Below are 21,723 nucleotides of genomic sequence, written 5' to 3'. Positions count from 1 at the left end.
GCGTCGCTAGTGCGGACGCCAAAGAGGGCTGCAACTACAGCGCGGCGTCGGACACTACCGCTAGTCGACAAAGCAAGGAAGCAGGCGCAATGTCGGACGCTAGCACTGTGGATGATGCTGTAGTGGCTTGAGGCTTGCCACGCGCTGGCGCTGACTCTATTCTAAATCCCTGTACACATTCGTAATATCAGAGGGAGGGGATCTTAATGAGTCATTCGCAGGTTCATACATCCATCATCATTCACACAGTAGCAACTAGAGACTATACTAGCGCATGGCCGAATGGTCATGCGCGGTTTTTATAGCTGGGACCTTCCGGAAGCTTCCAGATATCAGAGATGGACCAATGAGATCTGGAGCAGGACCTGGGCACATGACTCTTGATCTCCAATGGGAGATCGTCTCGTGAGCATGCCCAGTAGGAGAACAGAGGAGTGATCTGCTGCAAAGTAATCTCCTCTGTGGTAGATGGACAGCAGAAGACCGCAGAATGTGAGGCTCTGGATTCCTGCAGAGCAGATGCAGAAACCTGACGCCTAACAGTTTATAACGCAGAGCTGTGAAAATAAATCCTTTTTTTCCTAAAAATGATTTTTAGCCAGCAATTTTTTTTTTTCCACAAGGGTAACAGGATAAATTGGACCCCAAAAGTTGTTGTCCAGTTTGTCCTGAGTACGCTGGTACCCCTGATGTACCTAAACTGTGGAAACCCCCCACAAGTGACCCCATTTTGGAAACTAGACCCCCCCCCCCAACAAACTTATCTAGATGTGTGGTGAGCACCTTAAACCCCCAAGTGCTTCACAGAAGTTTATAACGCAGAGACGTGAAAATAAAAAAAGCCCCCAAATTTTTATTTTACCAAGGGTAACAGGAGAAATTAGACCACCAAAGTTGTTGTGCAATTTTTCCTGAGTACGCTGATACCCCATATGTTGGGGTAAAGCACTGTTTGGGCACACGTTGGGGCTTGGAAGGGAGGGAGCACCGTTTGACTTTGTGAACGCAAAATTGGCTGGAATCAATGGTTGCACCATGTCGCGTCTGGAGACCCCCTGATGTGCCTAAACAGTGGAAACCCCTCAATTCTTACTCCAACTGTAACCCCAACACACCCCTAACCCTAATTCCAACCCTAACCCTATTTTCAACCCTAACCCTAGCCCTAACCCTATTTCCAGTTTATCACGGTGATCAAAACGAATGAATCTGCAGCCGGCGGGCGCACTGCGCATGTGTCCTCCATTTTCCAAGATGGCGGCGCCCATGAAGCAGGACCGCGGGAGTTCGGAGGTACGGGGGGGTCGGAAGGTGAGGGGAGCAGATGACGGCGGCACACTGCCGCCGTCAGTCGGTATCGGGGGCCGATCGGCCCCGTGAGTCGTGTGGGGCGTGAGGGTCGGATCTGGGTCTCCAGCCATGGCCGATGCTACTGCAGCATCAGCCATGGCTGGATTGTAATTCATCAATTTTCATTGATGAAATATTACTATCGCTCTGATTGGCTGTTAAAAGTGAAACAGCCAATCAGAGCGATCGTAGCCACGTGGGGGCGAAGCCACGCCCCCTGTGGTGAAGAATAATAATAATAAATTTTATTTTTATAGCGCCGACATATTCCGCAGCACTTTACATTTCACAAAGCCCCCTGTATCTGCGGGTCGGGTGACCCTTTAAGTGACCCCGGTCACCCGACCCGCAGGGGGGCTTTGAAGTCATGACGCCACATAGGCGTCACTGGCCAGATTGGCACAAGTTTTCATGACGCCTATGTGGCGTCATTGGTCGGGAAGGGGTTAAAGAATTTCATTATTGGTTAAAACCCAAGCAGGGATTTCAAACTAGCAAAAATGTATATTGACAAAGTGGTGCCCATATATACCTGTGCCTATAAAGAAATGACCAATTGTATCCTAATGACTATGGAGTGCAGATCCAACACTGTAAAAAGTATTAAACAAAAATATTGAGCAAAAAAGGCATTACAGAATAAGGTTATAACAATCCATAAATATATTGAGGTGCAAGTTGCTTTTGGTATTCTTCTAAATCTCCATTTTTTTTTCTAAAGATGGAATGGAAGGAATCCAACAAACCAGTGTGTAGATCAATGCTGACAAAGTGCAAAAGCTAATTATATCAGTGCTATATACTGAGTTCCAATTCATTGATTGTGTGGCATTCAGTATTAGTATAGGGTTCTGGAAAGTAAATGGGGGTCACCAGTGGTCAGTATGCATCTTCTCTGGCGATATACTGTCGTGGCACTCTACTGTAAGTACACCTGTGTAGCACCTAATATAAATATATAATATACTGTATATATTACACACTGGCCACTGTTGACCCTTATTTACTTCCTTTCCATCTTTAAAAAAAAAAATGGCAATTTAGAAAAATGCCAAAAGCAATGTATTTTGGGTTTATAGAACCTTATTATTTAATGCCTTTTATGCTCAATATTTTGGCTAATACTTTTTACTGTGTTGGATCTACACTACATAGTCATATTGGTATACAATTAGTCATCTGTGCCTAGACTGTCAATATACATTTTTGCTACAGTTTCCTGCTTGTTAATTTAATTTTTAATGAAATTCTTATACGATTTTTATTAAACCTTACATATATGCCCTCATAATCCCAAGATTATGTTCATTGGGTAGTGTTCTGCCAATGTCCCGTAAGTGCATTAAAGTACCACTAGAGGTCCTATAGTGACTGAAAGTGGGTCTGCTTAGTCATCTGTCCTTCCTTCTTCTAGGTACTTTGAAGAGATTTTTAATGCTAGTGGGCAAGTGGACCTGTTGAAAAAATATGGAGACTGGTTTAGTTATTCAAAAACTCCTCGTGCTCAAATATTTCGCCGGAATCAGACATTTGTGCAGGACTTGCAATCCATGGTGAATCTTATGAGGTGAGAGGGTGACCTTGACATGGTGTCTGGTATTTTACGGAAGTCATACTGTATCCAGTTGTAGACCTTCTAAGAGGACATGATTCACTCTTAATATTTCAGGTACAATGATTTTCTTCATGATCCTCTTTCACGTTGCGAAAATTGTGATCCAAAGCAAAACGGAGAGAATGCAATCTCTGCTCGATCTGATCTTAACCCTGCCAATGGAACATACCCTTTTGGTGCTATGCGTCAAAGACAACATGGTGGTACTGATGTGAAGGTGGGTAATGTCTTAAAGGTATGTTCACATGAATATTGAGGAGACCAGTCTACACACTTGACCAAAATCTGTCCCTAGAGTAGCATATTGCTATAAAGGAAGTTATTCATGTAGTTGACACAATAGTCAGTAGCCCATTTTTTTTTTTTTTTTTATTATACAACATGAGGGTGCATCATAGAATAAGAAGCATTTCTCATTAATACTGTCTGGCAAAGGTAACCTGACCATAACCTACCATATGTCTAATATCTTAACCAAAACTATAAGACACCAAATCACATACTTTATCATGAAAAAAAATACTCCTGATAACCTGGGTACTAATGTAAGTCAAAGGGGAATCAAGCCAAGGCTTCCATACCCTTTTATTTTGTTTTAATTTGAGGACAGTATTTTTATATACCAAACTTCTCATAGGAAGCTGTAGTACTTCCCATATTGACTCAGTGTGAAATTTGCCAGGGATTTTTTTCTATCCATCTCACGGCGCCATTGATGGACTAGATACACATTTGGGCTAGTTTAATTGATGATGGAACATTTTGTGGGGCAGTCAAGGCCTTGCTTCTAGCTTCCTTTGATAGGGAGGGTATTGCTGTCCTAAGGCAAAAATGGTGATGAGCATCCTCAGTGACAACTCTTTTTCCTTGACAGGTCACAAGTTATGAATTTGCCAAACATCACAAAATGGTGGCTGTTAATGGTCCTACATGGGACCAGGTCCCTGCTTTCCAATGGAGCACTTCTCCCTTCAGCAGCCTCATGCACATGGGCCATCCTGACCTCTGGAAATTCTCTCCCATTGTCATCAGTTGGGATTGAGGCATTTTGGTTCTTTGTACTATTTTCCGCAATCAATGTACTTTTAATCAGCATTTGTAACTTGTGCCCGGACATGCATTGCAGCTGGCATGGTACTAATATTGGGAAGGGTACTGGCTAAAGCAGGGAACTGAATTATTAAAATTCATAAGGGGTACATTTAGTGTGTTAAGGTTGTGTGTTTTATTTTGCAGAACTATACATCAAAGTACTGATAGCTATTGTTTCTCCAGACCACCCTGTCCTAGAAACAGGTGGTCCGTGACCCAAGTTTGTGCTATTAGCCTATTATACCAAAGGAAATCTATATTGATACAGTTCTATGCTGACTACCTGATAATTGGATAAAGTGACTATTTTCTTTTACAACTTATGAACTGTAGGCCTTTCCATTTGACCTTCATATTTGAGCCCAAGTTCCTGCTTGATTTTACTTGAACCTGAATTGGTGGATTATCGAGGGGATTTGAGAGAAGGACTTGATCTAAAGATAGAAGGGGGTCGTGTAGGACCACTTGCTGTGACTTCCATGTGCATGTTTGGTATTTCTGGAAGCTTTGATAGATTTCTCATAGTAAACTGCAGAGACCACTATGTGTATATGAGATGTATATGCTGACTTATGCTGTGAATGATTTAAATGTTAAAGCAATATGAAATGGCATCTGCTGACTTGACTGAAGGCTTCAAGTACAGGCTTCTTAGATTAGAAACTATCCGTGCAGCAGGTTTCAGATCCATTTTTCTCAACGTTGGCTGTAGGAGCAGGCACATGGCCTTATGCAGTTTTTTGTTTTTTTTATACTGCACGAAGGCTGCCATCAGCATTTTTAGGATAGTAAAGTTAATTCAGAATTTGTCTTTAGAATTAAACCTATTTTTTTTCTCTCCTATAAGCAAGAAACCATGACCCATGGGGGAATAACCTACTGTGTTGACCACCCCCTTTGACATATCTATGCAAGTCTTTGTTTCCAGCAAGCTGATGCTGCCAGTGGGAAGCTATGTTCTTGAGATTTGTGTGCTAGGCTTTTTGTATAAAGTAGTGTTCTTTTGTTTTTCAATGCACTTATTAAAATTGTAAATTACTTTAGTCTTTTGTCCAAATCTTCTTTTGCGCCATACCAAAGAGTTATCATTACTAGCATTGTAATGTGCTTTAAAATATTCACTTGCCCACATGCTGTCACGTCTACAGTTCTTTCACTTGTTTGACATTTTGGTAATTTAAAAAAAAAAAAATCAAAATCCACAGTAGGTTGTTTATTATATATCAAGTGGTTTAATGCCGCAAGGTAGTAAAACATAAAAATTACATTAAAAAGACTTTTTAGACAAAAGAGGTAGTGGTTACATTGAGAGCTGCGCAACAATCATGTGTTAGCCCTTTCATACTAATTTCCCACAATCCACATTATACGCTAACAAAGCTTTATATGACAATATGATCTGACAAAGCAAACTGTCTCTGGATGCCAGAGGATAAAGGTCAGATGAGGAGTACTGACTAGTGATGAGCGACTGTGCTCGGATAACATCTTATCAGAGCATGCTCGTACATTATGTTCGGGTCCCTGCAGGTGCACGATTTGTGGCTGTTAGCCTCAACACCAGTGGGGATTCCCTAGCAAACTGGCAATCCCAAGATGTGTTGACTTGTGGCTGTTAGACAACCTCATGTAGCCACAGGGACCCCAACATGATATACGAGCACGCCCAAGATACTCTGATAACACCTGAGCATGATCAGAGCACGGTCGCACATCACTAGTACTGACACATCTTGTGCATGCACCATACGATTATCTTATGTCACTAACATAACAGTCTGAGGACAGCCAGTGGCGGAATGTAAACTTATGCCCGATTCACACATCCAGATACACGGACTGTCCTCAGAGTATCCCGAGCTGAACTTCAGTAATATTTTATGCATCTGAAGCTGAGCTCAGGTTGGAGACCCTTAACCTTTCCATGACACAGAATTGTGAATTCAGCCTAAAATTGTGCACAATGCTGAGCTCCTATATTGGGCATACGGATAGTGAGCCGGAATTGTTTGGAAACCACACTTGCTCCTGTTTAATCTGCTTGGTAACATTAGAGCTGATGGAATTCCCAGGAAAGTGGTACCATGGCTTGGCCTGAATGTCTGGATAGTAAAGTCTTCCTATGCAGCAATGACAAACTAGATGCCCAACTGATCCTTGAGTCGGAAGAGCTGTGCGAGGGTGATGTTGTTCCCACCACATACAATGATCACCACAGATGACAGATCATGGCTCAGCTTTCCCTCCTTCTGCAGCTTCCCAATCACATCACTGTAAACCGCAGCAAGAGCTGCACCACACGCTGGTTCAACAAGCATCTTCTCATCATCTGGAGGGAGACAGAACAAGCAAGTCAGCAAAATACAGGTCCACTCATGAACTCAACAAATTGTTGAGCCTCCCCACCCTTGACAAGTGAGTAGCAAACTGCTATACTGTAGTAATAAGTAAGACCCCTGAAGAGCAGCTTTAGCTTACTCTGGGTATAAATAGTTGGCAGTTTAATATCATTTGATCCTATTGTTTAAAGGGAACCAGTCAGCAGGAATATAAATGTCTAACTACAGGTACGGGAAGAATAGTTCTGTCATACGGATTTAATCTATACCTTAGTGTACGTCTTCAGCCTGGTTTTTTGTTAAAATGATCAAATTTCGGTTTCCTCAGCACATTGGGGTCAATGACCAGGAGAGGGGTCATTTTGCACATGCACCACCTCTGGCGCAGTTTACATGCTAGGACATGGCACCAGACCAAAATGATCAATACAACAGGGGCAGCGAAAGGGCCATGGCTGAGCCGAAGACCCTACCCACTTTCCCACCATGAGGCGCTGAGGAAAGCAACATTTATCATTTAACGAAAACCACGGTGAAGATTTTTACTCTAAGGCTGAGTTCACACGTGGCTTTTTTTCGCGTTTCCGCGGCAGTTTTAACCGCGCGACTTTGCCGCGAAAAATAAGCATCCCATGCATTCCTATGGGATTCCGCTGTGCTAATGCTGCGGTTTTTACCGCGGCGGAATCGCTTCGCGGTAAAAACCGCAGCATGCTCATTATTTTGCGGAATCGTGGCGATCCCGCACCCATAGGAATGCATTGTTCCGCATGTGGCTGTGCCCACCATGCGGAAAGTAAGCAGAACAATTGCGGATGGTACCCACGGTCCGGAGGAGAGGAGACTGTCCTCCGGGCTTTGGGTACCATATCCCTGTAAAAAATAGAATTATAAAATAAATATTGTTATTCTCACCTTCCGACGTCCCGCGCAGTCTTCCCGCCTCTCTCCACGCTCCCAGTAATCCTTTGCGAAAATGCCTGCGATGGCATCCGTTCTCGCGGGATCGCGAAGTCTCGGTCATTCGCGAGACGTCGCGATCCCGCGAGAACTGACGTCATCGCGGGCATTTTCGCAAAGGATTACTGGGAACGGCTGCGCGGGACGTCAGAAGGTAAGAATAACAGTATTTTTTTTTTTACATTCTATCTTTTACTACTGATGCTGCATAGGCGGCCTCAGTAGTAAAAAAGTTGGTCACACTTGTCAAACACTGTTTGACGAGTGTGACCAACCTGTCAATCAGTTCTCCAAGCGATGCTACAGATCGCTTGGAGAACGCTAGCATTTTGCAAGCTAAATACGCTTGCAAAATGCTAGTTTTTCCACGGGAATTTAAAATGCGATTTTTCCCGCGGACTGGAATTCCGGAATTCTCGCGGTAATTTCCGCAAGAGTTCCGGTACGTGTGCACTTAGCCTAAAAGGTATGTATTAAGTCAGTATAACAGCACCATTCTACCCATACCTTTAACATGGATGTTTTACACTTTCTAATGCTGTGTTTTATATGACATCCAGAATCACTCACCAAGGAACCTTTCGATGGCAATCACAGCATCTTGGTCAGTGATGACCTCTGAGAATACACGATGTTCCTGAGCCACTTTCAGGGTTTGTGCTCCCACAGTTTTTGCTCCCAATGTCTTCGCCACGCTGTTAAGGGGAGGAAAATTAAAGTTTGTACATTTTCCTAACCTGTGATGTTTGCTAAGAGATATGGTACTTTTACTGTAAAGTGACAAGTTAACACTTCCATTAAGTCTAGGCATACAGATCTAAGCCTGCAGCCATCTTTCATTTTCTAAAGTGAAAGTCTCCCCTTAGACTAGCAGGCACTAGTAACATTTGTTTCCATTCCCTTCAGTTTGCAGGGGGGAGGGGTTGAAAACAAAGTTGGCATTAAAACCAAAAGGGACTTGGAATAACTAGTTGTTTTTTCATAAATCAATACTACCCCATAGAATGTAAGTCCGCAAGGACAGGGTCCTCTCCCCTCTGTACCAGTCTGTCATTGTAAATTTGTTTACTGTTAACGATTTCTATAACCCCTTCTCATGCACAGCACCATGGAATTAATGGCGCTATATAAATACTACTAGTGAATATAAGAAACTTTAATATCTTTGAGAAATACACTTATTTCTCCTCTTGAGCAGATCGACCAGTCTCAGTTGCTGGGTAAAATCTGCCTTCAGGGACTACAGTTTCCATGAGATGGCAGCTGGTGCTCATGAAGTTCTACAAGGGGATAACTTGCAGCAGAATGTCTGCCTTTAGCTTCTCCCCTTTACATGGAATTTTAAGTAGCAACTGCCATTCCCCTTTTCAATAATGAGCCGTCAGTCTTCACTGAATACTGATGTTACCCAAGATTTGAGCGAAAGTATCAAATTGCAAAGTTGCTTAACTTTAATGTCTCTTGATTTATGAAATTAAAGATTAACTTTTAAGCACAAAACTGTACAATATCGTTTGGTTAATGATTAGTAGTCATGCTGTAGATTAAAATCAATGTTGATGTCACCAGAACAGTCTTAAGGGGTTTTAAAGTCATGAAATATTATTGGACTATTCAATAGGTCATTAATATTAGACCGATGAGGGTCCAACATTAGGACTAGCTGTTATAAGCTTTTACTGTGGCCTGATGGAAACGCCCTAAATGAGCTGCAATGTGAAGTTTGATATGTAGTGGCTGACGGCAGTTACTGCAGAACAGCTCCTATTCTCTTGACTGAAGTGCTGTTGTACCTGTAACACATTGTAGCTCATTCAATGCAGTTCTACTCAGTGGCCCTGATTCATCAAAGTGATTAGACCAGAATTCTGGAATAAATTGCTTTGAAAAGTCTTAAAGTTTTTGTGGAATAGCACAAAAGTTGTGTAACTGTTGGTGCTTTCATACCAGTTTTACCATAGGGGCATGACTCCACAGATTGTCTAATTCATAATGAGTGGTGATGCGATACTTCCGGGCCATAGAACGTAATGGCGCATGCGCAATAATTTTATGCTTTGCCCACAGTTGGGCAAAGCATACTGTGCACATGCGGTAACCCTACAGGATCTGTGATATTCACAGATCACAATACATACAGCAAGCCGAGGGGGGTTTGGGTTGGTTAAGGAAAATAAGCCCCGCCCATCAGAGAGGACCATGGAGATTTAAATACACCGCAGGAGAGCTAAAAACGGTATTTATGCATCAAACGGTGGGGAGTCAGTATGAAAAGTCCTGCTATAATGCTTATCTGACACTAAATTGATATCTTTCCATCATATCACAAAAAAATGGGTGACAGATTCCCTTTAAGAAACTAAACCTGATTCTCATGGATTATGATTCATGAATTTTTTTTGTGTAGTATTTGCCATTTTTCACACCAAATTCTTCAAGGGAGCACCCGCTTCATTGATGTTCTGCAAAGACAGTTTATTTTTGGCTTATGTGTTTTGTTTTTTTTTTTGCTACTTTTTTTTTTTTTTTCTCCTTTAAATTCAAAGCGTGCACCAAAATATCTGGCGTATATAATACAACTTGAGGGGACTGGAGTACATTTGTACCAAATATTTTAAAGTTGAATGATGAATTAAGCAAAACAATTAATATAGAAACCCTAAACTGCCGATAGTGGCAGAAAATATAAAATGGACATCAAAAGAGGCAAAAAAAAAAAAAATCCGCAAGTGCTATAATGAATCTGGCCCATTGAGTGTTTTCAATTCCGTACTGGTGTGTCTTTATCAAGTAAAACAAAAATTTCACTTGATAAAGATGCCAGTACGGAGTTAGAATCATAGAATTGTAGAGTTGGAAGGGACCTCCTGGGCCATCTGGTCCAACCCCCTGCTCAAAGCAGGATTCACTAAATCATCCCAGTCAGATGTCTGTCCAGCCTCTGTTTGAAGACTTCCAATGAAGGAGTTTAAACGCATTGTGAATAAAAAGTTGTTCTAATTTTCTTTTTCTGTAGAATTTATTTACTCCAGCAGTGAAGCCCACCCATGTGTTCATCCAACTGTTTCAGATATTTCCTGGAGGATTTATCTACCACCCATGAGACTGCTTTCATTCATGCCTACATAAGAGTTGTGCCTGACATAACTCCACCAGGCGAGTGTAACCAGCACTCTCCTTGCCCTCCATAGGGTATCACCCAATTGTGCGCTCTGTTTGCCACTTTTAGATTTAATAATATGTTATGCATGAGGTCTTCTTGGCAAGTGTGGCATGGACGTGGGGAGAGAAGGAGAGATTGTACTGAGTGTGCAATCTAAAAAACAGCCATGTTTTTCTAGTGCTGTCCAGTAACCCTAGTAAGATTAAGTAAGCATTTTCTAAACTTGACCGATGCAGACCAGGTTGCTTTAAAGTGTGCATGTCTCATTCTCACCTGGCAAGTTCATCTAACTAGAAAAAAAAAAATTATACTGATTTAGTGTTGGCAGGAGTTGGGATGTCCCAGGAAGCAGGCACAAGAAGTCTGGTGGCTGCAAGCAATCTCGCTCTTTAGACATTGATTTACCTGGTAATTTCAGGAAGAGTCACCAGCTTTCCTTCCTCTAATGCAGCATTAAGACTGTGAGCACCTCTCGTTTCCATTGCAATGATGGGAACATCACTCCATCCCACTTCCCGTAGGCCTTGGACTACTCCACAGAGCATACCACCACCACCAACTGAGAGGACAATTGCTCCTGGTTTTGAAGGAAGACTTTCTTTCATTTCTTTTGCCAATGATGTGTGGCCTTCCCTACAAAAAAACAAGAAGGTTTTGCAAACAATCAGTATTCGATAATAGACTTAAAGAAGCCATCCCATGAAATCTTTTTTTGTAAGTAGTGGAATGGGTTGGTGTTGAAATACTCTTCTACTACAGTCTTCTCTGGGATCCAGCGCAGATCTGCTCCTCATTGACATCTCTACACACTTCCTATTCTCAGGCTCTATGCGTGAGCTGGAAGTCTCTTTTACAATGTAAGCGTATGGCGTCTCGTTCTGATGCTCAATGGGCTTAGATTGTAAAAGTCACTTTAGGGTCACACAGAGCGCAGTTTGACCCAGACAGTCTGCAGAGCAGTGACATCACGGAGAACAGAGCTGGACACCAGAAAAAGCAGTGGCAGGTGAGCACATAAATGCAAACCCTTCACGGAAAGGCTTCTTTAACCTAGCCACTTAACAATTGGGCCATTTCCTGTAAGTCAGTCTGACATGTGACGCCATGAAGATGTAGACAATGTTTCATGAAAATGATATATTAACAAATTGTAATTTGTAAACTATCATACCATATTAAAGGATCATCAAATGGAGGGATGTATACCCATCCAGGGTTATTCTTCACTAACTCTTTAGCATGCTCAATAGTGTCATCAAGTATCTGTAAGGAAGAACAGGCATTGTTAAAAAAAAAAAAAAAAAAAAAATATAATATTAAAGGTATCCTTAATTTTCTTTGTACTTGCTATCATTTTAACTAACTTCTCATTTCATTATAACATCAGGTTTTGATTGGTGGGGCAGATAAAAAGACCTCCACTGATCACTAAAACTAATGGGTGTAAATGTTCAGCTAAAGACTGAGGTCACAGTTGCGAGTGCAATGTGAGAACCTCTCCTCAATACCCGGCACCGGAGTGTGCGGCTGCATGTCTTTCTATGCAGCTGAACGCTCCAGTCCGAGCTACCGGCGGCAGTGCCGGGTATTGAGGTGCAAGTTTCTTGCATTGCACTCGCAACTGTGACCCCGGCTAAATACTGCCCTTCTGACTGTTTCCGGCTCTCCTTTGGAGATTGGATCTCGCAGAATACAGATTCCTACAAGTGTTAATGTTGGTGTAATAAAAGGAAGTTATTAAACATGACATCTATAATGCCAAATATTGAGTTTTGAAGTAGTGGAAAGTGTAGGTTTTCTGTTCTGCTGGTTTCATATACACAATAAAAGTCCAATATAATAGTGGTTTTATGCGACGCGTTTTGAAGTTAAACTTCAGGAGAACCACAAAAGTTGAAGTTTGGACTTTTCTTCTGTATACAAAAACCAGCAGAACAGAATACTCACATTTTCTACCATTTCAATACCATGTTGAATCTACCAACCTGTGGAGCTACAGCAGCTATAATCTCTTTTCTAAAGCCTTATCAGTGTGGTCTCTTACACAACCATACAAGGTGAGCAGGTACTGCTTATGAAGAAAAAAGAAAAGCTAATTTTGGCTCACCCTTGGGTAGGAACCCGGATGAAATCCTTCAGCGAAGCAAAGGATTGAGCCCCTGCAAGACTCCATAGACCATGAGGAAGGAAAGAATCCAGCTTCGTTGTTAAGTGGAAAAACCTTTTATGCCATAAATTTTTTTTTTTTTTTTTTTTTTTAAAACAAATAGCATAGAATCAATCAATTCCAAATGGATCGACGCATCCAGTTTCCTCTTAGCTTTTTTGCATCCGCCAATCCATCTGCATTTGCAATTGATTTTGTATTCTATGCTATCCTTAGAAAAACCTTTATTTCCAAATTTTTTTTTACAATCTTAAAGCTGGATTATCTTTCCTTCCTCACTGCTTTTCCTTCTACATTGGTATACTGGATAAAACCTTATTGCACTTAAGAGAACCGGTCATCAGGATCATCCATGTGAAACCAAAGGTACCGGCAGATTGGCGCTGTCATACTGATGTATTACATACCTTTGGTGTAAAAGTCTGCAGCCTGGTTTTTGTTAAATCACCATGATAAATTTCAGCTTCCTACTTGCTTCATGGTGAGACTTGTGGAAAGGGTCTTCAGCTCAGAGGGCTCGGCCACGACCCCTCAGCTGCATTCATCATCATGAATTAATTTACATTTTGGGATGGGGCAGTCGTAGCTGTGGGCGTTGCCCTCGCTGATGACTGTCTCCATGAAATTGGCACCAGCATATGCCCAGATCGACCTCAGCTGGTCTTCAGGAAAATTGTGCCGGAGGTGGCACATGAACAGAAAGATCTCGGCTCGCCCACAGCTAAGACGGCGTCAGCCAAGAATTTAAATGCATGCATGCATGATCATGAATGCAGAGGCTGATCCCTCTGAGCAGAAGACCCTACCCACAAGTCCTACCCTGAAGCACATGATGATTTAGTGAAAATCAGGCTGCAGATTTTTACACTAAAGGTATGTATTAAGTCAGTATGACAGCGCCATTCTGCCCATACCTTTTAGTTTCACATGGATGATCCTGATGACAGGTTCTCTTTAATTTGTCCCCACTGCCCATTCAGAAATATTGCTCTCTGTATTCTCACTCGTTTTTTACTTTATTTGTATGTTGAATTACAGCCTTGATCATTATGAATTTGCAATATCTTATCACTGGTTGGTGTGATCTGGCTCAGAAGATGTACCGTATATGGTCCAAACAGAATAATTTGATGGTCAGTTTCCCCAGACACCTTTTTACTTTTATAGTTCCAGATATTTATGGTTTATCATGGACATGTTAAATTAACTCTTGTTTAGAAAAACATGGAAAACATTTATTAACCAATGAAAAAGTATAATGCTTCAGGTGAGGAAGATTGAACATACCTCTCCCACTACACAGACTGTAGCACCTTCGTCTTTGACTCTCTGGATGGTGAAGCTTGGAGTGGTAACTGGGACCAGAATAGTTGCAGGGATGGACAGCATGCGGGCACTATATGCGGCTGCCAGGCCAGCATTACCTCCTATATATAAACAAAAAAATTAGATATCACATGAGCCCTGTGTTTGAATGATTTATATATCATGTCAAGGACTTCCAATTTGATATTCATGGTATAGCAGATTCTATTCGTGATTTCCAAATGATACATAGTATCTTTGTGCAATATATTCTCTTTTCCATTAACTGTTTTTCAAAATTAATAAGCTGAAGTACTGATTATCTAGAGCAGAACTTAGCCAAGCGTGTGCGACAGACAGCTGACTCGATGACGTCGCTTCATCGTGTCAGCTGTGCACTGAAAACAGGGGAGTAGGCTTTTTTTTTTTTTCTCTTCTCCATATGTGTGTATGGCATGTATACAGTATAAGGGGCTGTGTCTGGGTGTATAGAGGGATGTCTGCATTCTTAATTCTGCTTACTTTTAAGTGATACAACCATTTTATGTTAGTGGGTGAAATAATAAGGGGAATATGCGAGAGTCTCCCAGGATGCCCATAGAAGCATATTAAACCCGCTGGAGTACATTGTAATCACAGCAGCAGCTGTGGTTGCAATGCAAAATAAAAGCGAGAGTGGATTTGGTCAAAGTATTTTGACCAAGTTAGATTTAAAAAAAAATCTGATATGGGCTTTTAATAATGGAGAGATCTGTAGGATGGTAGTGGAGCCGGTCTCTCCCTCCACTCTGGGTTTTGCGAGTGGCCCATGTCCACGATTCACATTTAAACTTTGAGTTGAGGTTTTTGGTCGGTCAGTGTTTTGTTTCTAAGCTTCGGAGCAGGAGGCTCTATGCAAATCAGGTCTATGTGAGACTGAACTCGGGCCAGAGAAGCCAAACCTACTGCTGCAGCCTTGAGGGATACAGTGGTACGGTCGCCCACAGCAATAAGCGGGATGCAGACATTTCAACTGCGAACTGGAGGATGAAATTTCTGGATTTATTTTGGGAGTTTGAAAATAAAAGACTTATGTTGGACCTGGATCACTGCCTCTTTACTGTACTGTGTGAGCACCGCTGCATTACATATATTACTACTTTTAAGCGGAATTAATTTCAGCCTATTGGTTTGGCCCTCATGTGTCTTAGGAAAATTAATTGCCCACCCCTGATCAACAGGCATATTATATGGGTAAAATTGATGGAAGTCTTAAGAGCTGAAACCCCACAAATTGTTGGAATGAAGGGTGCTCACTATACAGTTTGTCAGCAGCACTTGAGTTAAACTGTGCTGTCAAATTCTATGATTGGAAAAGCATGCTGTGTGTATTTTGAAACCGAAATAAAAAATAAATCTTGTTAGATAAAAGTGATTGGATAAGGTGTTATCTGACCATGCTTTTGTGCTAAACGAGTGTCTTTGGCGTGCTCTAAAGACATTTTCGAGTCCCCGTTGGTGCATGTCTCATGGCTGTTAGACAGCCACAGCACATGCAGGGATTAACTCAACCATGAGACATGCATTCGCAGAGACTCGAACATATTTTTCGAGCACGCTGAAGATACCTTGTTGGCACACGAGCATTCTTGGATCTCTCCTTATCCGAGCACGTTAGCTCATCACTAATAAATAACCATTTGCTAGCTTTTAGGCCTCAAGACCACGACCATTTAAATTGGAGAAGTGCTCTCTGTGGGTATGGTGGGGCTTTGCACATGTGCCATTTTTTTTCTGAAGGGGGTGGGGTAGAGGAGGAAAAATAATCGCATCATGTGCTCTGTATTAAGTATAGCAGGTGATATGAACAGTGTTCATGATGCAGTAAAAAAGACACTTACCTGAAGAACAGACAAAGTGTTTACAGCCTCGTTCTGCCCACTGTAATACAAGAACATTTATCAAAAAAGTAAAATTTTACATAATAGATAATCATGATTCTAGTCATCACAATCTTCAGCTAAATTATTTGCATTCTGTCCATTGTTCTTTTCTACTGGACATAAAAAAAAAGATAGCCAATCCATATTGCTTGCCTACCGTTTTACAAAGATGTCCAATCCCACGGATTTTGAAGGACCCCGTTGGTTGTGCATTGTCAAGTTTTAGATACACTTTGGTACCACATAGTTTGGACATCGGCACGCTGTCCCTTAGTGGAGTGTTCACATGAAGGCTGCTAATTTCTGGCATGTTGATCTGTAGGGTGATTAGAAAATATAACATGTTATGTCTATTATAGTCATCATAGCAACACATTTTCTTTACATTTGCCATAAAAGCAAAGCCAATACATTTCACTTTTTTATGACAATGGAATACGTTATCCCTGTTTAGAAACATTATACAATAATAAAATATTGTGATATATATATATATATATATACACACACACACACACACACACACACAGATTTTTCTCTCGATACATATGCATCAGTGGCATTATATGCCACATATGACTATTTTTAATGTCCCAGTTTGATGTATTATAATGTGACTAAACTATACAACTGTGGTTTGTGCTTCCTACCACAAGTGAAGCCAATCTCGCCATATCACAGTCTACAGCACCATGCCATACTGAAATCCCAGAGAGATTTACAGCCTCATTAGTGGGCACTGCCACCCTGGTAATGAATCCCAGTGGAAACATTTTACGCATGGGATCAGGAAATTCTAGTTACACCCCGTTCTTCATTGTATTTCAAGTTTCCTAGGAACCAGGGGCCCTGATAAAGTTCCCATGATGCACTTGTGCTAACAGCAAGAGGCATCATCAGTATTCAAAGATCTTCATCCTCGAAACTTCTTACAGGCAGCCAAGTAAGTGCAAGTTATATAAAAAATATTTAGTGTACTGTTCATTAATTATGTATGAACCGGAATTAGAATCATTTGGAGAGATTTGCTCAGTACATATCCCAGAATTCTGCTGAGAGTTGTGCTCCCAAATGTATTTGTTACAGCAATTGGATGTAAGAAGTTGTCTTACATTGATAGGGGGGTTGTGTCACATTTTATAGTGTCATATGTGCCCATTGCCTGGCTACTTAACAGAGGCTGGCCACCTTTGGGGACAAGATATATATTTTTTTTACATAAATGCATGCATTTTATGCGCAAAATCTTGTTTTTGATTTGGTTTTGTTACAAATTTTGTACCTTTTGGCTTTTACAGGCTCTTTATTTCCCTGCATATTCAACTTTAATGTAGTCTGCTCTTTTATCTGTCTTTTTGGGAGCTCCTTTATTGACACAAATTCTCAGATAAAGAGGTTGATTACTTTCTCTTGTTAGTGCAGCTTTCCCCCAAAACACTGGTCAAGAGACCGATGACTTGGGATTACTTACCAACACCACAACGCCCTTTTATAAAGGCAGAGACAACACTGGTGCAGTCACTCTCCTACCATTCATGGAGGGGGTGACTGCCTAGTTGTTGCCTTGTATTATAAATGCACATGGATACATATATAGTGTATATGTACATATATTATATGTATACTTGGATCTGGGTATGTTTATACTGTATGTATGCATTCATGTGCCTATATAGGGTGTGTGTTTATACTGTGTATATGGATATGCCATGTGTCCGTATATATGGTATGTGCATCTGCCTGTGATAAATATTCTTAGCAGTGTGACTGACTGGTTTATGTTGTAGTTTGTGCACATGCTGTGTCTGTTTTTGCTTGCCCGATGTATACGTTCAGTGTGTGTCCTGCTCGTCTGATGTGTGCAGCGTATACATGTGAGGGTTATGATATGTGCACCTTACCTGTGTGACAGCTCTCATGTCTGCGCTGTGCTTCTGTGATGTGTCATATGTGTGTGCTGTATTCATGTGACGTGTGTGCGGTTTACTTGTATGACGTGCGTATTCTGATTTTTTGATGTATCAAATAATGTTACTTAAAAGGATTTTCTGTTTTTAATTCTTTTACTGCCTTTAGGCTTGCCCTAGGGAAAAACAATAATAGGGATACTTCTACTCCTCTGGGGTCAGAAATATTCTTCTTTGTTACTGCCCCGTTCTCTGTTTTCAGGCTGCAGCCGTGATATCATGACTAAAGACACGCGAGTACTGGAGCCAATCACTGAGCTCAGCAGTCAGCAAAGGTAGACGGCACACGCTGCAGAGTCCTGTGATCGGCTACAGTGGTCACTTATGACATTATCACCGCAGCCTGTAAACATAGACAGCAGTATCAGAGAGGCATCAATGGACCAGGTGAAAATGAGTAACTCTGATTTTATTACTTTGCGCCCCCCCCCCCCCCCTCCCTCCTCCTCGCACAAGTCAATGGGCTCAAAAAAGAAAACTGAAGACCCCTTTAAGAAATGGAGTGGTCCATACACAATGCTTTCACAGGGGCCCTTTGCTCTCAGTATCCATCCCTGAGGCTGATGGATCAGTCTGGTCACATGTTCCCCTACCAGCTGCCATTGCATGGACAGAAGTGCCGGGTATTTGGTGGGGAAGTTGCACTTAGGGGTATGTGCAGACGATCCGGAACTAGCAGCGCATGTTCGCTGCGTCCAAACCGCTGCCTTCTATTGAACGCAGGTAACGCTACATGTGATCACTGAACCGTGCGCGTTTACCGCATCCAATACATTGTATAGGTGAGATTTATCTTGTGGAGACTGGCGTCTCTGCAAGAAAAATTGACGTTCTGCGGTCTGGAAAGATGCGCCACATGTCCGTCTCCATGGGTGTCTCTGGACGCATAGTGGGCACGGGATTTTTTTAAAATCCCATCCACGATGCTGTAACATTTGGACGCTGCACAAGTACAATGTCCAACCCGCAGCATTTACTAACCATTGGAACATACCCTAACAATACAAAGGGGCCAATGTCTTCACCTGAGAATCCCTCAGGGAATCCTGACAGTCCAACGGAAAGCTTTGTAACTCTTTGTCTTCTTCAGCTGCCTTATGGCCACAGATCACATTGAACTTGAATGTGCAGAGAAATAAAGCTTTTATAAACAAAATGGTGCCAAGTTTGTGATGAACCCCAAAATACTACAAATTAAGAAGTTAAAATCCCAAAATGCAGCAAACCCCTATCTCCACATACCTAGCCATGAAATGAGAGATAAATGTCTCATCCCAGTGGGCCATACTATAGGGACCCCCACTGATAACTAGAACAGTGTCTGGAGCCCCTCTGTCATCCTCTCTGAATGACCACAATGGGTAAGAGCTTAGTGGTCACACATGTATGCTGCCTCTTTCATTGACTATAGTGTTAATTAAAACAGCCATGGCACTTCCATCACATGCACTGATAAAGCCTCTTAATGTTTACCTACAGATCTATAGCTATTATAGGCATGTAAAGTGGGAAGAATAAAAAGGGTTCTAAAGAGGACTATGAAACCAAATATATATATAGATGCTATATTATTTTTTTTTTTTAGTTAAAACAGTAGTCTACATTTCATTTGAAGTTTCTCTGCCTGTCAAAAATGATCCACCTAAGGGGAGTGTAATAATCCTAAAAGTTATGTATATATCGTTTCTCCCTCTTAACTATTTCAAATCAGTAATTATTTATCTTATTAAGAAGCATTTCATCAGGACATTGTACAAACTGGGAAGTAGAAAGAAAAAAAAAAAAAAGAAAAAATGGAACCATTGCTATAGGGGCGTTAAGCTCACCTACCCCTGGATGATGGGCGCTGGAGTTTGAGAAGGATTTGCTTGTAGCTCAGTGAAGGATGCTTCCCACTGATAAACTTATAGGACCAGGACCATTCTCTGGCACCAATCAGAAGCCAGTTACAAACACACCCCCAGCACACCCACCCTACTATCTGCTGCACAGCTGTCAGGTTTTACAGCTAAAGGAAATGTTAGTCTTAGACAATACCAAAAGAGTCCAGCAGTGGGCGGTAACAAGCAGCTAAAGGAAATGCAGGCTATTTTAAGTCCCTTCTACCCATAGGAGAGCAAACACCCATTTGCAGGTCTACAGAGTAACAGAGACCCCCCTCTTCTTTGGTTTCACTACTGTTTCATCATGGACCAGCTCAAGCTGGTCAAACTGGTTTCTAAAGATCACAGTAAACATGAAGAGGGGAAGAAAAAAAAACAAAAAAACTCTGCTGGGGACTATGTGAAAGGTTTAATGTCCATGTAAAAAACATTCCAGTCCCTCTACATAGAATAGATCCAGCAGATAAACACTTAGGAATGCTGTGCCTGAAGAGACACGGGAAAAAAAAATGATAAAATACCATGTTCTAAAAACAAGTTCTCAGAATGAGCTCATGCTGCAAAAACATGTTTGTCCTTACTGTACACTGCTATTATTACACCACTGCGTGCGGAAGAAAGGACTGCGTTCTGTTCCTAGAAAAATGGAGTACACTGGGACACACTTGGCGCTGAAAATGGAATTTATTTTTTTTTTAATTTAAAAATTGCATTGGGATTTCACATGTAAAGCGCCAGGGAATAAATGGCGCTATAATAATTAGTATTTATTATTGCACTAAGATTTCCTTGTGCAAAAATATTGATACTTAACATTCAGGATTAGGCCTAGTTCACATTGGGCTTATAAATTTTGTTCTATTTTCTATTGACGACAGAATAATGGAATTCAAGGCGGGGACAAATTTGTTATATTATGGACCCCATCAGCGCTGGCTACAATGGGTGAGAGAAACTTAAAAAAAAAAAAGCCCCAAAGCTTCTTACTGGATCAGATCCTAATAAATCAAGCACAGGATCGAGTGCTGAATAATGTATTTATACTAAACAAAGTGGAACATTTCTTTACCGCTATCATGAGATTTTATGGAGATATCCATGAAGTGCTAAATAGTCATGGCCGTGTTCAAAATCAAAACGTCATCTGTTACTCACCCAGCCCAGGTCCAAGGCTTTGTCTTCCCCCACTGCTCTGATGATTGGCAAAGCCATTGATCCGAGTGATTGTGTGCAGGCTACAGCACTGCAGCCAATCACTGGGGCAATAATCATTCCAATAGTCCATAGAATGATCACAAATCCTGAAATTTCTAGATAATTGTGTGATGGCATTCTTACCAGATACTCCGATCCCTGCGTCCAGCCAATCTGTCTTTCCTTCGAGGTCTATCCTCTTGGTAACTCTCCAGGTTATATTCCTTTCGGACAATGCTTGGATCCTTTATACCTCTGGTGAAAGCAGCTTTCTTTTGTCCTCCTTCTTGGAAGACATCCAGTCTCATCTTCCTTACAAAGAAACTCTTGATGGCCAGGTGGGATTCTCATCCACCCTCCCCCTCATGTACTAGGAAAAGGAAGAGAGATAATGCCACTTCACTATCAACTAGTTGTTAGCACTGTGACACCCCCCTCAGTTACATTGTTTACACTGTTAGGCTATGTTCACATGTTGCATTTTTGCTGCAGTTTTTCCACAAGGCGAAACTTGCCATAAAAAAGCCGGTTTTGCTCATTTTTTGTTGATTTTTTTTTTACTGCGTTTTTGTTAGGGTATATTTGTCTCTTGTGCATGCTGATAAAGTTTAGTGCATAAAAAAAATGTGATTCTACTTCATCAGATTTTGGCATAAAAAATGCAGCAAAACCTGATAACTGCGTTTTTTCAGCAGTTTTTGCTCTACCCATTTCTTTCAATGGGTGGAAAACGCTGAAAGAAGTGACATGCTGCATTTGGCAAAAA

General features: G+C 41.4%; 3 protein-coding genes across 7 annotated transcripts in view; 2 read left to right on the top strand and 1 right to left on the bottom strand.

Moving 5' to 3' along the window:
- The window catches only part of PLBD2 (phospholipase B domain containing 2), a 51,314-nt gene extending 46,214 nt beyond the window's left edge, over positions 1-5,100 (top strand). For both annotated transcript variants that reach the window (XM_073582564.1, XM_073582563.1), the window contains 3 exons: positions 2,765-2,917; positions 3,020-3,182; positions 3,840-5,100. In XM_073582564.1, coding sequence (XP_073438665.1) covers positions 2,765-2,917; positions 3,020-3,182; positions 3,840-4,007 — 484 coding nt within the window. In that variant the 3' untranslated portion in view covers positions 4,008-5,100. The remainder of the gene's footprint in view (positions 1-2,764; positions 2,918-3,019; positions 3,183-3,839) is intronic.
- Positions 5,101-5,255: 155 nt separating this feature from the next.
- Positions 5,256-21,265, bottom strand: SDS (serine dehydratase). Of its 4 annotated transcripts, none has more exons than XM_073582567.1 (8): positions 21,102-21,265; positions 16,071-16,229; positions 15,872-15,911; positions 13,974-14,113; positions 11,691-11,782; positions 10,925-11,152; positions 7,927-8,051; positions 5,256-6,386 (listed from the first exon to the last, which is right to left on the bottom strand). In XM_073582567.1, exons 2-8 carry the CDS (start codon positions 16,221-16,223, stop codon positions 6,196-6,198), a joined length of 969 nt encoding a protein of 322 aa, XP_073438668.1. In that variant the 5' UTR covers positions 16,224-16,229; positions 21,102-21,265; the 3' UTR covers positions 5,256-6,195. The 4 variants fall into 4 exon arrangements, with proteins under 4 accessions (XP_073438668.1, XP_073438667.1, XP_073438669.1 ...); XM_073582566.1 differs by lacking the exon at positions 21,102-21,265 and adding an exon at positions 20,919-21,025; XM_073582568.1 differs by lacking the exon at positions 21,102-21,265 and adding an exon at positions 19,711-19,865.
- Positions 13,445-21,723, top strand: part of SDSL (serine dehydratase like) — a 149,507-nt gene continuing 141,228 nt past the window's right edge. The window contains exon 1 of the mRNA XM_073582571.1: positions 13,445-13,559. The gene's annotated coding sequence lies outside the window, so the exon portion shown is untranslated. The remainder of the gene's footprint in view (positions 13,560-21,723) is intronic.

This window comes from Dendrobates tinctorius, unplaced genomic scaffold (genome assembly GCF_039654945.1).
Source record: "Dendrobates tinctorius isolate UK_male_01 unplaced genomic scaffold, ASM3965494v1 ptg000073l, whole genome shotgun sequence".
Taxonomy (NCBI): Eukaryota; Metazoa; Chordata; class Amphibia; order Anura; family Dendrobatidae; genus Dendrobates; species Dendrobates tinctorius.
This window is presented reverse-complemented; position numbering and strand designations above follow the sequence as displayed.

Coding starts and splice junctions, on each gene's coding strand:
- SDS (XM_073582566.1), bottom strand. CDS start 20,975: ATGGCTTTGCCAATCATCAGAGCAGTGGGGGAAGACAAAGCCTTGGAC. Junction 16,230..20,918: donor AAGCCTTGGACCTGGGCTGG/GTGAGTAACAGA, acceptor ATCACCCTACAG/ATCAACATGCCAGAAATTAG. Junction 11,783..13,973: donor CAGTCTGTGTAGTGGGAGAG/GTATGTTCAATC, acceptor TCTTCCTTACAG/ATACTTGATGACACTATTGA.